The sequence below is a fragment of the Ursus americanus genome, chromosome 2 (assembly GCF_024610735.1).
Source record: "Ursus americanus isolate L20-20 chromosome 2, mUrsAme1.1.p, whole genome shotgun sequence".
Lineage (NCBI taxonomy): Eukaryota > Metazoa > Chordata > Mammalia > Carnivora > Ursidae > Ursus > Ursus americanus.
The window spans coordinates 78,252,166-78,275,329 of record NC_142128.1 but is presented as its reverse complement, the minus strand read 5'-3'; the positions used below and the strand labels follow the sequence as shown (position 1 = coordinate 78,275,329).

Sequence of the window (23,164 nt, the reverse complement as noted above, 5' to 3'; positions counted from 1 at the left end):
TGTCGAATAAATAAATAAAATATTTAAAAAAAAAAAAATTAAAAGTTTAAAAAAAAAAGATTAAAAAAAAAAAAAAGAGTAGTCAGAAGACAAAATAATTAAAGAGGCTTTAATCGTGATCTAATAGGAATTCCAGAAAAAGGTAATAGAGGAAATAAATGGTGGAAAAACAAAATTCACAGAGATAATGGGGGTCAGAACTTCTGAATTGTAAAAGAAATTAATCTTCAGAATAAAAAGTACACACCGAATACCAATCAGAATAAACAAAAACAATTCCATATATAGAAAGTAGATCTTTAAAAAAATTTTAATTTAAATTCAATTTCATTAACATACTGTATTATTAGTTTCAGAGGTAGAATTTAGTGGTTCATCAGTTGCATACAACACTCAGCGCTCAGTACTTCAAGTGCCCTCCGTAATCCCCATGGGGATTTTGATTCCTCCTGTCCTCTGCTAACTAGTTGAAAGGCCTTCTCTAGATGTGTCAAAGGAAAATGTTTTTCTGTTTCAGTCTGTTCTAGACTTTTCTTCTGTCTCCTGGCTCTGCCTTGTTGGGTGATCGAATCTGGATGTCCCAGAACAGACACTGAAATGGTCCCTTCCCTGCCCAAGGATTTGAAAAACAATTTTCAAATAATTCTAAGTCTCTCTGCTATTGTTCAAAATGTGTATTTCTGGTATTATTTTCTCTTCTGCCACATTTCTATAGCTCTAGCCAGCTCTATTTCTAGTTGCACAGTCCTTAATTACTTCGGGAGCCTCGCTGTACCTCTGCGGCACTCTGAAAAGTGCCTCCGCTAGCGACTTACTCCTAGAGAGAGACACTCTCTGACTTCATGCCTTTGCATCTCTCCATTCTCCTCTCTGCTCCAAATTCAGCCTTGGCAGCTTCAGTGGAAGAGAGAGGCAGTCTTACTGACTTTAGTTTTGGGCAGGAAGAACCATGTTCATAGATCAGGAGTACACACAGAAACACAAAAACTCACCAGTCTGGATATTAAAGAGTTGTGTCCTTTCCCACACAGAATTCTCGAGAGTTCCCCTATCATAGAAATGTGGGTTTTCAAGCACTTCCACTTTCTTTTAACATCAGTCCCTCTGGGTGGGGTTTACTAACTCACACTTTTTGCCATATTTGCTGTTCACATCCCAGCCCACTCAATTCAAGATCCTGAGCTCTTAAGCAGTCCCCTGAGTAGCACATGAATATCTGTATGCTTGTCCAAAAAACTTGGCTTCCCTTTAGGAGAGACCTTGGACCCTGAGGTTTTCTTGACTACCCTTCTTCACTGCCTCAATACCTTGGCTATCTGTGCAATTATGATGAGATGGTATTTTGAAACATCAATCAGTGTCTACCCATATCTCATTAGCATTAAACTACTTCAAGAAAAAAATCACCTGCTCACTAGAGATTGACCTTAATTATGTAAGTTTTGATTCTTAAAACATTTCTGATTAGTTTCTATAAGAATAATATATTATTTTAAGTACATCACAATTAATGTATTTCTAATTCTTTATTTTTTCCAGTAATTTTAGGAATTAAATTTATAGAAGTGCTGGGGTGTCTGGCTGGGTCAGTTGGTGGAGCATGCAACTCTTGATCTTGGGGTTGTGGGTCTGAGCCCCACACTGGGTGTAGAAGATTTCTTAAAAATAAAATATTTTAAAAAAATGTATAGAAGTGCTCATTTATCTCTATAAGCCAATCAGGACACAACATCTTTAATAAAATAAACTTCATAATTTAACTTATTACTATCTTCCACATGTAGGACATCTCATATTCATATTATGAGAGAGAAAGCCCTCCATGAATAACAGACACATAGACAGACGTACGGAGAGTTTATGGCTTTGATTCTACAATTTCAGCCATGGGTCAAGAGTCAACACAGAAGCACAAAAACTCACTAGTCCAGATACCAAAGAGCTATTCTTCCCAGTGGGCACAGAATTCTTGAGCTCAGAATAGACAGACAAGACTAATAAACCAGACTCTCTGCTATCTTTCACTCAATAAAAGATAGATCTCTAGAAATCATTAATCCTTTCACAGAGATCACCAAATGCTCAGATCATATTACAAAATTGCTGATTACTGCTGCCACTAGAGGCACATAATCTATTGTCCCTATACAAACCAAAACACAAAACTGGTGGAGAAGAAAATTAAAATTAGAAAAACAGAGATTTTTTTTTTAAATATTTTATTTATTTATTTATTTGACAGAGAGAGAGAGAGAGTCAGCGAGAGAGGGAACACAAGCAGGGGGAGTGGGAGAGGAAGAAGCAGGCCCATAGCAGAGGAGCCTGATGTGGGGCTCGATCCCTTAACGCCGGGATCACGCCCTGAGCCGAAGGCAGACGCTTAAGGACTGCGCCACCCAGGCGCCCCAGAAAAACACAGATTTTAAAAAGTTCTGTTGAGGGGCACCTGGTGACTTATTCGGTTGAGCAACCATCTCTTGATCTCAGCTCAGGTCTTCTTCTTCTTTTTTTTTAAAAGATTGTGTTTATTTACTTGAGAGAGAGTGAGTGAAAGAGAGAGATCACAAGCAGGGGGTAAGGGTAGAGGGAGAAGCAGACTCCCAGCTGAGCAGGGAACCTGATGCAGGACTCGATCTCAGGACCCCTGATGACTCGATCCCAGGACCCCGGGATCATGACGTGAGCCAAAGGCAGACGCTTAACCAACTGAGCCACCAGGTGCCCTTCAGCTTGGGTCTTTATCTCACGGTTGTAAGTTGGAACCCACTTTAGACTCTGTGCTGGGTGTGGAGCCTACCTAAAAAAAATTAATTAAAAAAATTCTGTTGTGCTTCAGATTCACCTCTGGGAGCAAGAAAAGAAATACCTGGATTTGGCAATCCATGAGGCACACCTCTTTGGTCATAAGTTCATCTGTTTCTGTCAAATGAATACATAGGGCATCTTGATGGGAATTGCAAAACTGTTAAAGGGTAATTCTAAAAAAAAAAAAAAAAGTAAAGTTATACAAAATGATTTTATTTAACTTATTGAATAAGGGAACCAGAGAGATGTTACAGTCTGTTTCAGGAGAATCCAAAAAGCAGACACTTTACAGATCAGTAATATTGACCTTGCAAATGGAGGCAAAACTGGCTTTTCTACAGAGGAGGAAAGTTCTCCCCCCCATTGAATAGAACTCATTCACATGTTCGTAGATAATAATCATTTGAATTACCATCAGTTCTCAACAAGTTAACATTAATCACTACAGAATTCTAAAACAGTCATTCACGATAAAGGTGAGTATCTTTTAGGATCAGACAATCCTCCAAACTCCAACATTCTAACATCCATTAATCTCTTTTTTAATTATTTCAAAGTGCTACATTTCTCCTTACACATCACAAACCAGAGGTTATAAGATGTATTAGAGAGAGAAGTTTCTCTTCATTCTCAGATCTGCTCTAATTCTGGTCCTGTGTTAATCAGTCATTCAAAAATGTCTTATCTACAATCTGTTGTGTACTTAGCACAGCACTAGGTGGGGTAAATTTTGAAAATAATGGGTCATCATCCTTGCTCATGAGATACTTACTATCTTATTACAGAGGTAAGACATACAAGATACCAGTCAATACATTTAATAAACTGCAAAATTTTGAGTGCAACCAGAAAATAGGGCTGCATAAAATAGAAATACATCTGACCAGCACTATTCGTGCATTATGTATTCATGAATTTTGCCTATATACTAAAATGTATCTGTAACTCTAAAAATCAATACTTGCAAGTGCCTTTTCTTTTTTTTTTTTTTTAAGACAGAGAGAGAGGGAATCTTACGCAGACTCCACACTCAGCTTGGAGGCTCAATTTCACAACCCTGAGATTATGACCTGAGCCCAAATCAAGAGTCTGATGCTTAACGGACTGAGCCACCCAGGTGCCCCCTCAGATGCTTCTGCAATCATTCATGCGGAGTGGTGAAAAATTTAATTGTCCAACCTGCATGTTCCCAGGTGAGGCTGAAGGAAACAAAGCTTGCCCTCGTTTCAGCTCTCACACTATAAACAAGTGTCCTCTTCACAGTCTATTTAGTACCATGCATTTCACATTTTTGTGCTTTTTGTTGGTGATTCTGCTGTTTAAAGTGGCCCCCCAAGTGCAGTTCTGAAGTGCTGTCTAGTGTTGCTAAGCACGTCCGTGAGGTGACTTGCAGAGAAAATACGTGGGTTAGATAAGCTTCACTCATGCCTAAGTTGTAGTGCTGTTATGTTATGTTATGTACCGATTAGGTGACTAAAATGTAACCAGAGGCTCACGGGAACCCCTGTATTTCCACCAGAGCCTACAAAAACAGTGATTCTGCCTTCCAGTACCCTTTCCCCCTCCCCAGTTTATTCTTCCTTCTTCCTCAGTTTCTCTCTCTGTCTCTGTCTCTATCTCTCTCGGAATGGTCTCCGCTTAAGTAATGCTTTCCAATAACCTAGCGTCCTATACTAAATTTGAGGAAAGACACACAGGACACACGCATACACTTAAAAGTGACCCCCGTGGATGTGTTCCCTCAAAATTAACTGCAAAAATCCCTGGTACCACAGTTCTACGGGGACACAGAGAATGGTATTTCCCCACCTTGGGCATCCGCCTTTTGCATCTCCCAAGAACATCATAAAAATACGCTAAAACATATTTTTTTTCTTCTTAGCTCTCACGCAGTCAACCACCCCGTACCCTCCGGTAGCCTTCATAAAGCCCTTTAGCCCTTAGTTTAGTTCTTGTATCTTTAAGAGAGAGGTCAGGTGTTTGCCCTAATCCGAAATGGCTGCGCGGGCTTCTCCACACTCTGCGCATGCTACCTGAACGCAATTCGGGGTTGAAGCAATTCGGAGTCTTTCGCGGCGCAAGATGGGGACTTGGCGGCGGGCGAGCCTGAGCCTCCCAGCATGCCTTGCAGCCGGGCCGGGAGTCCCGACGTCTAGTGATGGGGAACCCCTGGTGCTTTGGGCCGCCGGATCGGGCGTAAAGGTTGAGGTTGAGCCCGGAGCCTGGGAATTGGACGCCCGCGGAGGGGAAGATGGAAGCGTGGCGCTGTGTGAGGAGGGGCTACGGCCGCTGTGTGGTGGGGAGAGGCCGGTCAGTAGGGCTGGGTGGCAGGAGGGAGGAGGGAGGAGCGGGGGCGGGCGGCCCGGGTTAACCCGGGGCGGGGCGGGCTGGGGGAGGAAGGAGGAGGAAGAGGGTCCGGGCGGCGGTGCCGCCGGGACGAGCCTCCGGAGACCCCGAGGGATAGGTAAACCCGGCACGCAGCCGGCGGGGCGTTCGGCGGACGGGGTCCGGGCTGGGCCCGGGGCTATCGGTCGCCGGCAGGGTCGTGCCTACCCGACCTGGCTGGGCCTTGGAGACCCGGCCCATTTCCCCTGCCCTGCCCTGCCCCCGAGCCCACCCGAGCCCCCCGATCGCCGGCCTCCTCCCAGCCCTCAGCTCCCACTGGGTGCTGAGCGTCGGCGGGGAGACTGCCGGTCCGCCGTAGGTCCGGGGGTGGCCTGACCCCGAGGGGGGCGCGTGCGGCGCACGCACGTCCAGGGGTTTGTTGTTTCTGGTGTCAGTGTCTCTCACACTTCAGTCATTTGTATGCCAGCCTTTACGGTTGTTAGCAAATTCTCGTTCCACACTGGTGTGTACTACATTTTTTCTTGAAATTGACTCATTTAAAAAAAAAAAGCACTTCAGTAATGCTGCCTATATTAGCGTCGCCCTAAGCAGTATCCACGAAATCTTGGGTTTGACGTACTCATTATGGGTTTTTCCTAATAAATACTTAGATGTGAAAAATCAAAAAGTTTAATTGTGTACCATGTGAAACGGACTGGTGTACCGCACCTGGGAAACACAACACTGTATTAATTATTATATAAATTATGGGGATCTGGTTTTAATCTCCTGTAGTCCGGGGCTTGATGATAACTCAGTTCAACAATGTTTTCCTGAGTACCAGCTGTGTGCCAGGCACTGTGCTAGGCACTTGGGGAGAGACCGGGATTAAAATTAATAAGAAAGCTCTGGCCTTGAAGGAGGTCATCATCTTGAGAAAAAGACATCTATATAAGTAACTGCATATATAGAGAATAAGTTTTGTAGGGCGAGAATTGTATTTCAATATGGTATTCTATTAGGATAGAAAGCGTCTGGAGCAAGCACCTAAATCTCTTTGGCTTTCAGAGTTGTTGCAAAGCAGAATAGGACATGTCATGCCTTTAAAGATTTACAATTAAGCTGAACTTAAAGAACAATTTGAGAATGCTTAAACAACAAAAATACATCATAAAAAATTTAAATGCCTTTAAAATGAATGTATAAAAATCAAATAACAGTAAATACAGTTTAAGCAAAATTTCTTTGGTGGTAGAAGTAGACATTATTAACACTATCGTGAAAGTGCACCTTTAATGAATTCTGGGAAAGGATAGAAGTCCTCTGAATCCAAAATTTGGCCAGAGTAGTATGGTAAGAAAATGGTGCTTAAGTTGCATTGTTTCTTAAGAGAGCCCAAGAGCAACATAACTATTCAAGTTAATGATAACACTACTTTGGAGATATTTTGGATGATCAGTAAATTGGTGCTGTTGGGTTTGAAGTATTGGTGAATTATTAATAAGTAGTGGCTATCCCATTTCATTTCCCTCAAGGAGAGGCATGCCTTAAAAAAATAAAAAAAAGATGGAAAAATAAATTATCCACCTACTGATTAGCAAGAGAGGTAGTTTTGTGAAGTTGTGATAGGTTTTTGTTTTCTTAGCTATACAAATGTTCGGAAATATGTAATCTTGGTGTAAAAAACTGTTCAGAAACATGTTTCTACCCCAAACCCAAGTTGGAGGAGAGAGTCGCTTTAATTGTACTCAGCTTAAGTGTTCCATATTGAATCAAGTATTACATTTGCTGTGGATTTTATGGATCCATAGAGTTTATTTGATATGAGAAAGCTACTCTGAAAACCAGTTTGATGGTTGGTTAATCTCTCAGGTGAACTGAGGACTTTTTGAAGTGTGTGTGGTATTTTGGGAGGCTGGTGGATTCTATGTTAAGTATTTCGAATACCATTCATAGGTGTTTAGAGAGAGTTTTGAGATGTTGCTACTAATAATTAAATCATGGCTGTTCCCCCTCAACCATCCTTCATGATTTAGAAGTCAGATTTTAAATATTAGACATTATCTTCCCTTGAGGAAACAGATTTGGATTTTGGGTACTATAGCTGAACAAATAGTGGTGCCTCAAGGAGTGTATTTATTTCTTTTAGATACCCCATGTTACCCCATCACCAGAAGAGTCTGGGCAGAGATTGGACGACACCGTGGGAGAATCTGCAAAGGTGTTGCTGGAACAGACATATTTCTAGTTGTATGAGGTGGCCTGGACATTATTCTCGTGTTCCTTACCCATACTTCAGTAGTAGGCATTTTTCACTAAATTGGAGACCACCTTGTTTGTTTGAGTCTAGAACTCCGTTTCAGTACTGGAACTGGAGACCTGACAACCTGAGCCAGACCTCTTTGATTCATCTCTCTAGTTACATCATGAACTCTGAGGGAGATGAGCCTTCATCAAAACGAAGAAAACACCAAGGTAAAGGTGACATTTATCTTGGTGCAGAAATAGACAGAAGCTGTAGAATTATTGAAACTTTACTATCTAATAATCCTTAAAAACTCCTCCAGATTTTGGAGGGGTTTAGTATTTATTTTCAGCCAATAGTTTTCCATTAGGAAAAAGGAAATGATTTTTTAAAATTAGGTCTTTATATCTATTTTTATCTTTTATTGTGTATTTCTGGCAGTAAATATAGAAGGAACTATATCTAGAGAGAATAAGGTTGGGAAGGAATGTACGACTAAGTAAAACATTAAGTCTAACTTAAGAATAATTATCAAATCCATTGTTTTTAAAACAGAGGTTCTTAGACTTCCTAGAAATTGGTATATGTTTTAGGGAGTCCACATATCTATTTAAAAAATTAAATTTCATGTTTTTATTATTTATTTATTTTTTTGAAGATGTTATTTTTAAGTAATCTCCACATCCAACGTGGAACTCAGACAACCCCAAGATCAAAAATTGCGTGCTGTAGCAACTGTGCCAGCCAGTTTAATGCTGGCTTTTTTATGTAAGACAAAAGGATATTCTTAAATAGATGCAATCATAAATGAAAGATATTTTCTTACAGAATAAGATTTTAGCTTATTCAGTATATTTCTCATAGTGGATTCTATTGATATAACCTTGAGAGACTGGGGAAAGTTTTATCTGTTAATAAGGGAATGACCTCTTATTGAACTTTGAGAAACAGTTTTTTTCTAAATATGTTGATCTTTTCTAGTTTTGTCATATTCTTTTTACTCCAAATAATTCACAAGACTCCCTTTGTGCTGCCAGCCCTGCTCCTCCCCCAAAGTATATATGAATTATCTAAGTAGAATTTTGAGTTATCTTTCTTACTGAGCAATGGTTTTCAGTGAAGAGAATTCCTCTGACGATACTTGGAAATAGACCGTGTAGGTGTTAATGTGTAGGGAGCTCACAGAAGTTTGTCAAAGGAAAACACTCAAAGTGAGTCTCACTTGGAAGTGAGAGCTAGAAGGTTAGCTCGAAGTTAGTGCTCTTTTAAGTAGAAATTCTGCTACACATTTGAGTAGAAATTTTAAGCACTGGGAGTGAAAATCTATTGGTATAATACTTGATCACAGCATGTGTTCATCAACAAATATTTGAATGAATGAAAGGTGTTAGAGGCATTAAAATTAGGTTTCTAAGAACAATCAATCCATTATCTATAAGTCTAGGGCTGTATGATGACATGAGATTGCTTTTCATTCCCGTATCCGTTGTTCATCAGGTCAGCACACTACTCTCTGGTTTAGCCTTTTGTAAATCTGGTGTGCTCTCAGCGGAGCTGTGGCGTACTAAAGTAAACATGGGCTCCGGAACGGCTCCCTGCTCTCATTCCGCTCCACCACTAATTGTGTGGACTTGGACAGGTTAGGGAACCTCTCTGCTCCTTGGTTTCCTAGTGTGAAATAATGCCTGCTTTGAAAGCCTGTTGAGGATGAAATGAGACATGTCAAAGTGCCTAATACATTGTCGGCTTCATAGTAGGTACTCAGAAAATCCTGGTGGTGGTGTTTTCCCTTTAACAGATGGGGGATTACATTTACATACTGATAAACTTTGATTGCGACCTGACTCTTTATATGTCCATTCTTCCTAGGTGTTGTGAATAAGGAAAATGCTCTTCGTTAAGCCATATTTGTGACTTCCGATAACTCACTAATACTTTTCCATCAAGAGAACAGCCTTCTAACTTGCCTGTCACTTTAAAGTGGCATTTGAAGGATTTGTGTGACACAATTATGACTTTTTAATTAGGCACCCTAAAAACCTGATCAGGCCTATTGCTTACTTTCTTTGATTCATCTGTCTTCTCTGCTGTGATCACCTTGTTCCTCCTGACATGGAAGGTATATAAGCTTTTGTAGTGTGAATTTATGTTGTGAAGTCTATGAAGGCCAAAGATGGTCGTCTCTAAAAGTCGTCTTCAAGTTGTCTTCCATGGAACCCTAGCATTCAAACACATTTCTGTATGTTTATTAAAAGCAAATGTGGTCAGGAGAAAATATGTATTTATATGCCATCGTCCCAGCCCCAGGATACCAGGAGTTGATGGTCATGACATGAAAAGTAATGTCAAAGAGTTGTACAAGGTCTAGAAGTTTGAAAGCCACTCTGTTAATTAGGTAATCTCATGATTTCAGTTATTTCAAAAATGGAATTGCAAAAAGAGTTGGCTTACAGACACTTGTCCGGACAATACAATCTCAATGCCCTTACATATACATATTTTACAAGAAAATATCAACAACTTCTCTGGACCTTCATCTTTCATATTTTAATGTGGTGGTGACAGCAGGATAGTGCTGTAACTTTGTGATGGTAGCTTGTATTTTGTTTGCATGACTAGAGCCCTTTGCAGCTCATATACCTATGAAGACTGATTTGTGGCTAAAACCATCATAGACAGTCCCCAATTTATGAATGAATTGTGTTCTAGGTAATTAGTTCTTGAGAGTCAGTTGTTCACCATCCATTTCCGTTTTCCCCATGGAAACTGTTACAAATCTCAGAGTAGTCCTGTGGAGTCCGTGCAATTAGCTGTAGTTCTGGGCCTTTGCAGGTAGGATTCTCCATGTTTAGTGAAGGATACAGAAGGGGATAGTTTTTCCGTCCCTTTCCTGAACATAGGACAAGCTCCAGGCTAAGTTCTATAATCCTGGAGGGCTTTTGTTTAGTTTGGTTTTCTTTCCATCCACCTTTTTTTCTTCACCCTTCTCCTCAGGCTCTTAGTACCTTCATGGTATCGTAAGTCTCCAACACCCCTGTTCCACCCAGACCTCACTATTCATAAAAATGATCTTCCTCTTCTAGCCTCTGGTCAAAATGTCTATTCCCTCCGTGCAGCCACTATCAGCATTTAGATTTTGAGGAAAGCAATCTTACTAAACTCGTTTACCAGAGGGTATTTTTAAATTTCACTCTATTGGCATTTTCATGGAGTATATTGATACTCTGATTATGAATATATCATCATTGTGGAAGATTTAGAAAAATCACCACAGTCCTTCCACTCGGAGATAACTGCTCTTAAAAATACCAGTACATTTCCTTTTGGTCTTTTTTTTCCCCTGTGTATAGAATTATTTTTCCTCAATTTAATTTTTAATTGGTAGAATCTTAGGCATTGTAATCCAGTAAAGTGAAAACTTCAGGCAGGAAAAGGGAGATATTCTAGGGCTGAGGTGTTTCCTGTAAATTTAATCATGCTTGAAAATTGATCTCCAAATCTGTTCTCCCAAGTTCTTCCCATTTCTTGTTTTCCCCTTCTGTTGAGCTCATAGATTCTCTAGAAGTTCCACATTTTTCCTCATGGCTTCTATGGCAGTAAGAGTGTCCTCCTTCAGTGGGGTGAGGGAGACAAGATCAAAGGGGTGTATGTATGTATATTTGTGTGTGTGTTTGTAGGTCATTTCTAAGTCGAAGACTGCCTATATTTGCGAAATCTCATGCTTTTTGATTGTCTTTTCATCACTGTCAGGGTACACGTGTCTTTGCAGAATGTAAACCATCACACGTTCCTGGTTGCTGCATGCTAGGTTCTTCAACCAGCCCTTGTCATTTACTAGCATTCTACAACTATGGTATCTTTAACTTTTGCTTTGGTGTACATTAAAAAGATATCTTTTGTTCATTTTGTCTGCATTGTTCCATTAAATACCACTTCCATATATTGCCATCATATACCATTCATGTCTAAACCAGAGTTCTGAGATGAGTCATTTCTAGAACTTAATCATTTGATAATCTTATCTTACTAATAGGAAATAAACTATGGTGTGAAATCATCTTATTGAAAAGCCAACTGTGACATACAAATACAGTTGACCCTTGAACAACAGTCTAACTGCGTGGGTCCACTTAAACGTGTACTTTTTTGATAAGTACGGTACAGTACTGTAAATGTATTTTCTTTATGATTTTCTTAATAACATTTTCTTTTCTTTAGCTTACTTTATTGTAAGAATACAGTATAAAATACGTATAATAGACAAGTTATGTGTTAATCTACTGTTTATGTTGTTGGTAAGGCTTCCAGTCAACCATAGGCTATTAGTAGTTAAGTTTTGAAGGAGTCAGCAGTTTTATGTGGATTTTTAGCTGCACAGTGCCCTTAACCTTCCCCTCTGCCCCTGCATTGTTCAGTGGTCAACTGTATATTATCCTGGTTAGGAAACTGCTGAGCATGTCTGGCAGAGCCACTTCTTAGCCATAAGTAAGTGAGAAACTATACAGTCTTAGCTTTATTAACACTCTCTCAGTCTCCAAAATGACTTGCTAGATCTTTTAAACTTGTTTTATACCTGCTGGTCAGTCATTATATCACTGTACTGCCTTTGTAATCGATTTGATGACAACTTCTAGTTTCTTAGTGCTGTGTTGCCATTTCCTAGGGGAAAACATTCTGTTCATTGCTTGCGGGAATTTTTAAAAGGCAAGAAATAACTTACATGCAAGGTGATATTTCATCTGTTTTTCATTAATTATTTATATTTTGTTCAATATATTTTAACAGGCACAATACAACGACACTGGGAATATATATGTAACCATAACAAAGACAAGACGAAGATCCTAGGAGACAAAAATGTTGACCCCAAATGTGAAGACAGTGATAACAAGTTCGACTTTTCAGTGATGTCCTATAATATACTTTCACAAGATTTATTGGAAGACAATTCACACCTGTATAGACACTGCCGGCGGCCAGTTTTACACTGGAGTTTTAGGTTTCCTAATATTCTGAAAGAAATTAAACACTTTGATGCAGATGTAAGTGCAGAATATCATCAGAATTCTTCCCATAAGAAAAGGTCATTCGTGAACTAAATGGTTTTATCCCTTTTGTTTGTGGGGTAGGAAGGGAAGATGGTTTTAAATGCAGTGATGGAACAGTTTATAACAATGCGTCATGACTTCCAAAGAGTCATTTGCTAATGGCTGTTAGTATAAATAATCATTGAATTTTCAAAAAAGACCCAGGAAGTTCTGCTTGCCCATCAGTTTTGAGACAGGGACTGGCAGTGTATTAAATATTCAGTAAGTATTCCTATTGATTTGAAATGTAAGTCATGCCTGTAAAAATCTACATACATTGAAAGAAATCACCTTAAGAAAGGACTAGAAGGATTTAGTATTGGTGAACATTGTAATTCAGGAAAAATATCTCAACATATAAATTTAAAATACCTCTTTTGGGAAATTCCAGTTTTGGATAGTAAGAGAGAGAGCTTCATGTAATTAAAGGCCAAGTTTTTGGGGACTGATCAAATCTAGAGATATTAATTTGGTAGTCTTAAGAAAAAAGCATTATGTCTTTTTATTTCAACTTTCGTTAGGTTTTTAGAATTTTAGAAGCCTGTTTTTAAAGATGAAAGCATCAGAAAATTCATATTTGCTCTCTGTTTTAATTCAAGCCATTTTTTTCTTCCAAGGTACTTTGTTTGCAAGAAGTTCAAGAAGATCATTATGGAGCAGAGATCAGGCCAAGTTTGGAATCTTTGGGTACAATGTGACCTTTATTTTAGCCCAATTTACTGAGAAAGATTTGTGTATTGTTAATGTGCTAACAAAGATGTATGGTGTATTTAGGCAAAAAAATCTTAATTTTGAAAAAACTTAATACCCATTTCAAAAGGTCAGGAAAAAGATTGAGGTATTTTAAGTGGGAACTTTTGGGTTGATATATAATTTTATTTATTATTATTATTTTTTTAAGATTTATTTCTTTTGGGGGTTTGGGGCAGAAGGAGAGAGACTCTTAAGCAGGCTCCACGCTGAGCCTGCTGTGGGGCTCGATCCCACACTCCTGAGATCACAACATCAGCCAAAACCAAGAGTCAAGACACTCGGCCAACTGCAGCAACCAGGCCTCCCTTGATATATAATTTTAATTCAGACAGAAAAGTATGTAAGAATCTCTTAATGGATTCCTTTCCAGGAGTTGTTCTACCCACCACTAGACCCCTAAGTTTCTGAGTTCCATATCAGGGACCATTCTGTCTGATTCATCATTATAACACCAGTGTCTACCAGTAACAAATGAGTAGAAGCTAAAAACCTGTTTGATGAATGAACACTTCGAGAAACAGTTCATCTATTTAAGAAATGCTGCCTACTTTGCATTCATTCCTGAGCACATATTTTTTGAATGCCTGCTGTATCCTGTGCACTAGTCTAGGCTGTGCTCTAGCAGTGAGCCAAAGGGTAAGAAGTCTCTGTCCTTGGGGAGCCTACATTCTGGTGGAGAAAGGCTGATAATAAACCAAAGAAATACTTAAATAGCATATGAAGTAATGATAATTTTGGACAAAAGCAGGAAAGTAGAATGGGTCAGGTTTCAATTTTAAACAACCAGAGAAGGTAACATTTGAGCAGAGACTTCAAGGAGGTGAAGGAACGAGCCATGCCTAGAGCCTTCCAGACAATGGAAATAGCAAAGCAAAGGCCCTGAGCCAGAAGTGCCCAAAGGCATGTGGTGAAGTGTGTGTGGAGTAGAGCAAGCAAGGAAGAGTCAGAGGCAGAGAGGTCAGAGAGGGGGCTGGGAGGGTGTAGGTTATCATAAGACCTTACTGTCTTTGTCATGACTTTTCCTAGGATGGAAATGAGAGCATGATCATACATTAGCGTATTTAAGACTGAAGTCTGCCAGTAAAGAGACCCATTCCTAGGACCTAGACCCAGTCCCACACTTAACATCCTGCATTATTAGTGCTTTGGAGAATCCACTTTGACAAGAGATATTAGGAGAGCTGTGTTTTGCCATATATATTTATATGGCAGTCCCCATGTTAATTTTCTTTCTTCCTCATAGGTTATCACTGTGAATACAAGATGCGGACCGGAAGGAAACCTGATGGCTGTGCCATATGCTTCAAACATTCCAAGTTTTCACTCTTATCAGTGAACCCAGTGGAATTCTACCGCCGTGACGTTCCTCTGTTGGACAGAGACAATGTTGGATTAGTGTTACTCTTGCAGCCCAAAATTCCGAGTGCTGCCTCTCCTGTGATCTGTGTAGCTAACACACATCTGTTGTATAACCCAAGGCGAGGAGATATTAAGTTGACCCAATTGGCAATGCTTCTGGCAGAGATTTCCAGTGTTGCCCATCAGAAAGATGGCAGCTTCTGCCCTATCATTATGTGTGGTGACTTTAATTCTGTTCCTGGTTCTCCGCTCTATAGTTTTATAAAGGAAGGAAAATTGAATTATGAAGGACTTGCCATCGGCAAGGTAAGTGCTTGCTTCATCATTATTAGGAGGCGGACTTAGTCTCTCTGTTCATTGTAGTGTGAGGATACTCATTACATGGCTGTTTGAAAACCTTGGATGACCTGGGACCCTCGCTTTACCAAGTTATGCTGATGTTCCCCAACTAGTAATGAGTAATGATGCTCGCTTGGTTGAATTTCATCTTTTCCATCTATTCATGGCAACATTCTGCTTGGAGGAATTGGCAGGCAGCAAAAAATCCAAAATGAGGGAGAAGAAGAAAAATAAAAGCATTGATGGACATTAATCCTTCATAAATAAGCTACTTCTCATAATGGGGTATAACAGAATTTTGAATGTTGGATGTGGGCACTATAGTTGGCAAAAGAGTAACTTAATATTTCTTTATTATGTACATTTTCCTTTCCATAATGGTAAACATTTTAATTTCTTAGCTGACTATATCCCATACTTCTCTCATGTTTTATCTTCATTGTGCTTTCTGTTGCTTACTTCAGATCATTTGATCTTCAGGATTTTAACCAAAATAAGCTCTCCACCACTGAGGTTTGAGCGATAGTTTTAAAATTTTGTAAGAGTTGATCTCACTTAGTATTTTATATACATTTTATATTAATATAATTGCAGGTAGCAAAAAAGGAGGGGCAGTATTAGTCCAAGGTAATAGATCATATAAATGTGCCAATTAGAATGACATGTACAGGAAAGGAGAATATTGCCATTTTTATGTAAATAATAACTGCTTTCTGAATTGTATTTCAACAAGATGTCATAAGCACAAATAATCACTTACTAGGATGAATAAAGGGTAATACATACCATTCTTGGATTTCCTCTTATTTAAGACATAAACTTTTCAATACATAAACTATTTAAAATCTATTTACTTAAGATAACCTGTTGAAATTTTGTTTAGGTATCTGGCCAGGAACAGTCTTCACGGGGACAAAGAATTTTATCTATTCCAATCTGGCCCCCAAACCTAGGTATCTCACAGGACTGTGTGTATGAGGTACGGCACTTACCAAAGGTAGAGAAGACAGGTAAGTGTTTGCAGTACATTTGGGCAGTCTCCTTGATAATAGTGTTCCATTTGAAGACATCAAACGAAATTTTTCAAGGGGTAACATCTCAGGGATGAATATTCATATATAAAAACATGATACCTGCTTATTCCTTTTCTTAATGAATTCTAAATTTACCATTCTTAAGTTGACCTTCCAAAATTATCTGCATGAGTTACTCGCATGTTGCTTTGGAAATGTTTTCATTTCAGTTTTGCTAATTATGGAGACCATCAAAACATAAAGGTTCCCTGATGGAACGTTTAACTTTAGGCATCTATTGAAACTAGACATGTCTTGAATATCATTCCTAGAATAAGGGGACTATTCTATTGCAAACTAGAACAGAACAGTATATTGAATAGTTTAATATGTTCTTCTTTGTTCTTATAGACAGTGACCTGACACAGACAGAGCTGGACAAAACAGAGGTCCTAGTGACAGCTGAAAAGTGAGTTCTGGAAAGTAACAGTAGACATTTACTGACTTTAGTTGGGCAAAAAATCGTTTCTCAAAAATCACTTGGATAAAAAATGAAAAAGGTGTTTTTCCATGCTGGTGAAGAATGATGGCTCCTAACTCAAATAGACCTGAGTTCCTAACCGTGTTCCATTTTAGCTGTGTGATTCTGAGCAAGAAACTTAACATCTCTGAGATTCGGTTTCCTTATCTATGCTTCGGATGGTTGGGAGGATTACATGAGAAAAGCATGGAAAGCTTGATGTTTGATTCATAGTAAGGGCTTAAACAGTGTTATTTAAAGCAAAGAACCTGTCCATGGACCTGGAGCAGCTAGAACTCTGAAATATATTGCTATTACATGTTTAAACAAAGGTCAAGATTACAGGAAAATACCTTTCAGATTTCAGGAGGATGCTTAGCCTCCTTTGACTTACTAGATCTCAAAACAATCTGTAGGAGAATTGATCCAAAAAAGAATATGCCAGTATAAGTATTTATATTTAAATTATATAGTTTACATAAATATTTATATCTCTTGAACTACAGAGAAAAGTTACCAAAGGTGGAGGGGTGAAGGTGCCCTGGACTCCTTATTATTAAAGAAGCATGAATATTTGGGGCTATGGTTGAGAAGCAGATGTATGTGAATATAGCAGGATGGAGATTGAAATCTTGTCTCTTTCGGAGATTCTTAAAATGTTTTGATTTTATATTGTGGCTCTTTTATTTGTTTTAATTTTTGTTTTAACATTTATATTTAGGGACCAAATTAGAATCCCCTCTTATTCATTTTATCTGCTTTCTTCTCGGTCTTATTTTATTTTGTATACTTTGTATTGAGAAAATATCATCTCATGTACAAGAACCTAGTAAGATAGGAAGCAACATTTTTTGAATTTTTAAAAAAGAATATTTAAAAATTCATGATTAAACCTTTCAAATACAGTAAAAATTTCCCCAAGATTTTTTTTGAAAGATTTTGTTTATTTGAGAAAGAGAGAGATGACGAGCAGAGGGGAAGGGTAGAGGGAGAAGCAGACTCCCTGCTGAGCAGGGAACTGGATACAGGACTGGATCCCAGGACCCTGGGAGCGTGACCTGAGCCAAAGGCAGACCCTTAACTGAGCCACCCAGGCGCCCTCCCTGAGTAAGATTAATAAAAAGGCAAACCCAACAAATACTGTGTTTTGAGTAATTCTAAAATCTTTTTATAACAAAATGAGGTATAAGAAAAGATACTTTTAAGCATATATAAATGTAGTGTGCTTATATGCAACGCTTATATCTATAAACCAAAAGATTTATAGTAAGAGAACAGTTTGCGGGAAACCTATTTTACATTTAATAATATTGTAAATATAAGTCCTTAGACATAAAACGTTGCTAAAACTGGAAAGTAAGGGCATTTTGAAAGAATAACCTTTGTTCTTTGACATTGAGCTCTTTAAAAGGCATCTTTATGTGTCTATCGTAAGCACCTAAGATGGTGCCTAAAACTTAGTGGATATTTGTTAAATGTTGAATTTTTAAAAGTTTAAAAAAAATTTTTTTCACAATTAAAAGATCTTTAAACTTTAAGATGTGTTTATTGGAAATGATTTTTAAACTCTTTAGTACATCACATGTATTTAACGTGAGATAAATATAAACCATTATAGAAGCTGTTTTAAGATGCAGTACAAAATTATCTGATATGTCGTAGCAAGAATAATCGTAGAAAAATATAGCCTCTCTGACATCAAAACTCTGGTGGCTTCTACGTAACATTCATAAAGGCCACTTTTTCTTTCTTAAAAATACAACAAATAACTTATAAATTGTTTTAAAATACATATTTATTAGGAAGTGCAGGCTCTCAGATATGTTTTATTAATAATAATAAACCACATCATAAATAATAAATCATATTAATATGTTAATAATTGAGCTTTTACCCCACATATCACAGCCTTGTTAATGGGTTTTGGATATCACCAGAGGAATAAAAGAATGCCAAGTTGTGATGTGGTCTGTTTAAATAAAGTTTGTCTGAATGTCTGGCTTTGTCTGGAAATTAAATGAGAAAGTGCTTTAAACAGGAAGGATTCTGAAAATCAAGAAAAACTTTATGGATGCTAAGCTATTTTTCTTTTCAATTTAGATTATCTTCAAATTTACAGCACCATTTCAGCTTGTCATCTGTTTATTCACATTATTTTCCTGACACTGGAATTCCAGAAGTGACCACTTGTCATTCCCGAAGTGCCATAACTGTGGATTATATTTTCTATTCTGCTGAAAAGGAAGATGTTGCCAGGCAGCCAGGTAAAGAATGCAGGATTCTTACACTGTGCTTGAGAAGACGGTAACTCCAACCTCAGGGCTGAGGTCGAGGAAGTCAGCTAAACATCTAGGTGAAGTTCTAAATTTAAAAGTTAAAAATATTTTGAAATTGGTAATGTATTTGAGTAAATCAGTTAATCACCTGCAAAACATGGAGGCAGTGAAGCACCTCAAAGCGAATTATTGCCTAAGAATGATATCCTTGGCTCCCCCTTCCAGTTCCAGTCAGCTTCTGAGTTATGGGTCTCTCATACTGTCCTTTGGTTTTACTTACTATAAATTTACTGGGGGGGTGTGTGTGTGTGTGACAGCAAAACAGAGAGTTTTGTACTTAAATTTTACTAAGGCATGCTGCCTTCATCAGAGGACCTTGCTTATATTGCCAGCAATAGACAGTTTTGTCATGTCGACTCTAGAATATTGGATCTTTCTGAAAAGAGAAGTCCATTATATGAATATGTGGTTTCAAAAACAGAGGTGATAAAACACTTTTCCTTGCATGATTCAGTGAAAGTATGGTTTTAAATATTAACCAAAGGATTTAATCTGGAGAAGAAAATGTAGTTTAAAATGACTGGAAGTCAGAAAATATCATGCGGAAAACGTCACAAATCCAAAATATGGACAGCTGTTTTGTCTTTTCTGATTCTCCCTTTTCTTTTCTTTCTTTCCTTTTTTTTCTTTTGTGCTTTCCTTTTCTCCTTTTCTCTTCAGGTTGTGTTTTCCTTCCTGCTGAGGATAACCTTATTAGTACCACTCAGGAAATGGCTTACCCCTCCCCAACTAGATCAACTATGAAATATGTTAGCTGCTTTGAATTTGTAGTCAGGGTCTGATGGTTGCCATGCTGTAAGTGCTCACTAGGTGGCGGGAGTGTGCCATGGACTGGCACCTCAAATGTTGCTGTTAGCAGCGGGCCCTCTTACTGTGAGCACAGACTCGGGAACCAGAGTATACTAATCTATTCTCCAGTCACCTAACAAACTTCCTACTCAGCCGTGGCTGGGTCTGTCTGGTTTATACAACTATGGAGTAGTTGATGAATTTCTTATGTAGTTGTCAATCTCAAATTACTTTTTTTTTTTTAAGATTTATTTATTTTAGAGAGAGTATGTGCGTGAGCGTGGAGGTGGGGGGAGTGGCAGAGAGAGAGAGGGTCCCGAGCAGACTCTGCACTGAGCTTGGAGCCTATTGTGGCTGACCCCACAATCCCAAAATCACCACCTGAGCCAAAACCAAGAGTCGAACACTCAACCAACTGGACCACCCAGCCACCCCTCAAGTTACTTTATTTTTTGTTTTTTTATTTTTATTGGTTTTTAAAGATTTTATTTATTTGAGAGAGAGAGCGTGCACAAGTTGGGGCAGAGGCAGAGGGAGAGGAAGAGGGACAAGCAGGCTCCCTGCTGAGAGTGGAGCCCCAGCGGAGGTTTCAGTCTCAGCCCTCAGAACATGACCTGATCCAGTTAGATGCTTAACTGACTGAGCCACCCAGGCACCCCTCACATTACTTTTAACATACTTAAGTATTACACTGGTATTTTCTTCTAAAGATTATTTGCAGAACTCAAAACAAAAAAAAAATCTGAACCAGAAAAAAAAAATCTGAAACTTGTGTGTCTGAGAACTATAATTAGGTCTCAGTATGAAATTGAATCATATTCTAAAAGCTGTTTCCCTTTAAACTCCCGACGATTTTGAAGTTCTGTATCATTGTTCAAAAAGGGACTTGTATGATTAATTTACAATAACCTGTTGACACAGTTTCACTAAACATGTGTTTCCTTAATGCAGGAGCTGAAGTGGCTCTGGTTGGTGGCTTGAAACTTCTGGCCAGACTATCACTCCTTACGGAACAAGACTTATGGACGGTTAACGGACTTCCAAATGAAAATAATTCTTCAGATCATCTCCCTTTATTGGCTAAGTTCAGACTTGAGCTGTGACTCTTCTTGATTACATACATACTTTTCTTTCCAATTTATATTCTTTTTCAAAAAATGTAAAATATTTCTTGAGAGTTTGCATGTTTATTTTTGCACCGTGGAGTTTCTGAAGAGGTTATGTTAAATGCTTGAGACAGAGGTCAGAAGAAACAAGTTTACAACAATTTTCTTTGTAATACCGAAAAAATATTTTCCTGACAAGTGAGGTCTAAACGCTCCTTATTGTAAAAGAGTTGTAAATATTTTTTATTCTACATCTCAGTAAAATTGACAGTGATTTTTAAATACAGTGCATCTTCTTTAGTTAGTAAAGAATTTCAGTTGATATTTTTGGCAAGCTTTACGGTGGATCCAAAGTATCTTTGAGTTCTTGAGAACCACAGCTCGTTTCCCTTCCAGAAGGCCTGGTTTCATTGTGAGGACCATCTGTTTGTTGAGTCCTAATTAGTTCATCTCAGAAATCACTCACAAGTGTCCAACCAACCATTTTAGTGTGGTTTTGAGAGGGCTTGATAGTGCTTTCTACAATTGTACAGATTGCTTAATCCATCTTATTACTCTCCTGAGCCGTGTGCTATGTCTGCATTTTTTTGGGAGATGTAGGTCACTGGAACTAGTAGGTGAGGTGCTTCACACACGCCCTCTTTCCATCCTGTGACAGACAGACCATTCCGGCATGCCTGAGAGAGGCAGAGACTGGGTTAGAACGCCTTTGTTTCCCTTCCAGTTTGTTTGTTTATTTTCTTTTTTCTCTTCAGTTTCAAGAAGAGATCCCTGGGTTGGGGGAGAGACTTTATTTTTCTTAACCAATTCTGGGGAAATTTATTTTATTAGGAAGCTTATCTTTAGAAGAAAGTGGCAGCTATAAGATTCTTTTGGTTTTGCCTCAGATCTTTAGGAAGCCCACAGAACTAGTGGGGAGATACCCACTTGGAGATGTAATACTCTTAAGTAGTAATTTTAACCGTCTTAGTGGTTTTGTTTCTAAGATGTTACTGTTTTCTTTTATAATGAGGCAGCAGTGTGGGGGGTGCTGACATTTTTTGGTAAAGTGGTTAAGAGCAGGTCTAGTGAGTCCCATAGTTGGCGCTCTGTGAGTATTTGGAGCAAACATTTTAAAACAGAAAAAGTGACCATGTCCTCTTTTTTAGACATTAGGATCAAAGAATTATGTCCATTTTTACTAAGTAGTAATTTTATATACAATTATACTGAATTATAAAAATTTTTACAACGGGTGTTCTTCAGAGAACGCCTCATCTTAAATTAGAAAGCAGTTGTTACTCCAGGTCCTGGACTTTAAAGGTTTTTGTACTAAAGTATATTTACTACAGTTATTTTTTAAGAAAAGAAATCAAATGACTACCTGAACAAGGCATGTGGGTTATAAGGATTTACCTACTAAAAATCACAATAAGCAAGTATTTTTAAATGTTTAATTTCTCACTTTTTTGGGTTTTTACTTACAGTATTAACTGTAGTTCTAAGATTTTCCACATTTTCTAGTAACAGTTTGCAGAATATTGTATGTTCTAATTAGCAGATATTGTCATCATCAAATAATAGTATCATTAATCCCTTTTAATATTGGGGAGAGAAAAATGAAAGTTCATTAATTACTGCTTTGTGTTATGTGAGTTTATTAACAGATAACTTTGTGTGTAGGTCATTGTTGCTAAACTAACATCTCTGAAAATGTCTGTGAAAATTTGATTTTTTATGTCCTGATCAAAATATTGATTTTAGGCCCTTTTCACATGCTTCACTTTGTAGAGTTAATCCATAAAAATGCTTTCCACTGTAGCCTTTAGGACATAATAGTATTTTGTGAACTGGAGGCCAAAGGGTCCATGTAACAACCTTCTCACAGGTTTTTAAAGCTCCACTACAATTAACTACCCACTTGTCTTTACTCTTTTTGGTCAGAAGAATTGATAACTTTGTTGGACCCTTGTATTTACCTGCCAAAAGCATTTAAATCTGGTTAATTGCTGAAGCCAAATCACCCCTAGTCTGAAGGGCTGTACTGGCCAAGTTTTAAAATGGAAAGAGATGCTATGGAGTAAGAAATGTTGGCTTTACTATACCTTTTGAGATCAAGATAATATGCATGTTTGAAATCTTGTCCTTTGGGGGGGGGGATTTAGCAACTGTCTGCTTTTTAACCCTTTGCTTTCCTAAAAAACCAGGTTAGAGATCCAGAGAGTTCAAGGGGTTGGGGAAACAGAGAAGTCAAGTTATTTGCACTTTGTCTCTGTGAATCACCTAATAAATTATTACTCTGGTGCACCTGTGCCTGGAGAGTTTGTGGTAGGCGCGCTAAGTGTGTGTGCTGGGCTGTTGCCCCTTCTAAGCTATTTCATTACCCTAAGCCTGTGTTACTTAGGGTGGTGCTAAAATGTAAGTGAGATCAGATGTGGCAAAACAGAAGAGTGCTGAGTACAGAGTCTGAATTGTGGAAGAAGACAAGGATGAGGGAGGGATAAATGC

The 23,164-nt window shown here is 38.4% G+C and overlaps 1 protein-coding gene across 7 annotated transcripts; it reads left to right on the top strand.

Moving 5' to 3' along the window:
* The first annotated feature begins 4,860 nt into the window (after positions 1-4,860).
* On the top strand, positions 4,861-22,963 carry ANGEL2 (angel homolog 2). 7 transcript variants are annotated; one of them, XM_045787874.2, is made up of 9 exons: positions 4,917-5,115; positions 7,280-7,605; positions 12,161-12,417; positions 13,080-13,149; positions 14,459-14,880; positions 15,797-15,923; positions 16,338-16,395; positions 18,547-18,710; positions 20,523-22,963. In XM_045787874.2, the coding sequence occupies exons 1-9, from the start codon at positions 5,057-5,059 to the stop codon at positions 20,672-20,674; spliced, it is 1,635 nt and encodes a 544-aa protein (XP_045643830.1). In that variant the 5' UTR covers positions 4,917-5,056; the 3' UTR covers positions 20,675-22,963. The 7 variants fall into 7 exon arrangements, with proteins under 7 accessions (XP_087714190.1, XP_045643830.1, XP_045643834.1 ...); XM_045787878.2 differs by having other exon boundaries at positions 4,937-5,074; XM_045787876.2 differs by lacking the exon at positions 4,917-5,115 and adding an exon at positions 5,143-5,269.
* The last annotated feature ends 201 nt before the right edge of the window (positions 22,964-23,164 follow it).

What these genes read in the sequence shown, in the direction of transcription:
- ANGEL2 (XM_045787874.2), top strand. Translation starts at nt 5,057, where the DNA reads ATGGAAGCGTGGCGCTGTGTGAGGAGGGGCTACGGCCGCTGTGTGGTG. An exon ending in TTAAACACTTTGATGCAGAT is followed by an intron (nt 12,418 to 13,079) that starts GTAAGTGCAGAA and finishes TTTTCTTCCAAG; the next exon opens with GTACTTTGTTTGCAAGAAGT. An exon ending in AAGGACTTGCCATCGGCAAG is followed by an intron (nt 14,881 to 15,796) that starts GTAAGTGCTTGC and finishes AATTTTGTTTAG; the next exon opens with GTATCTGGCCAGGAACAGTC.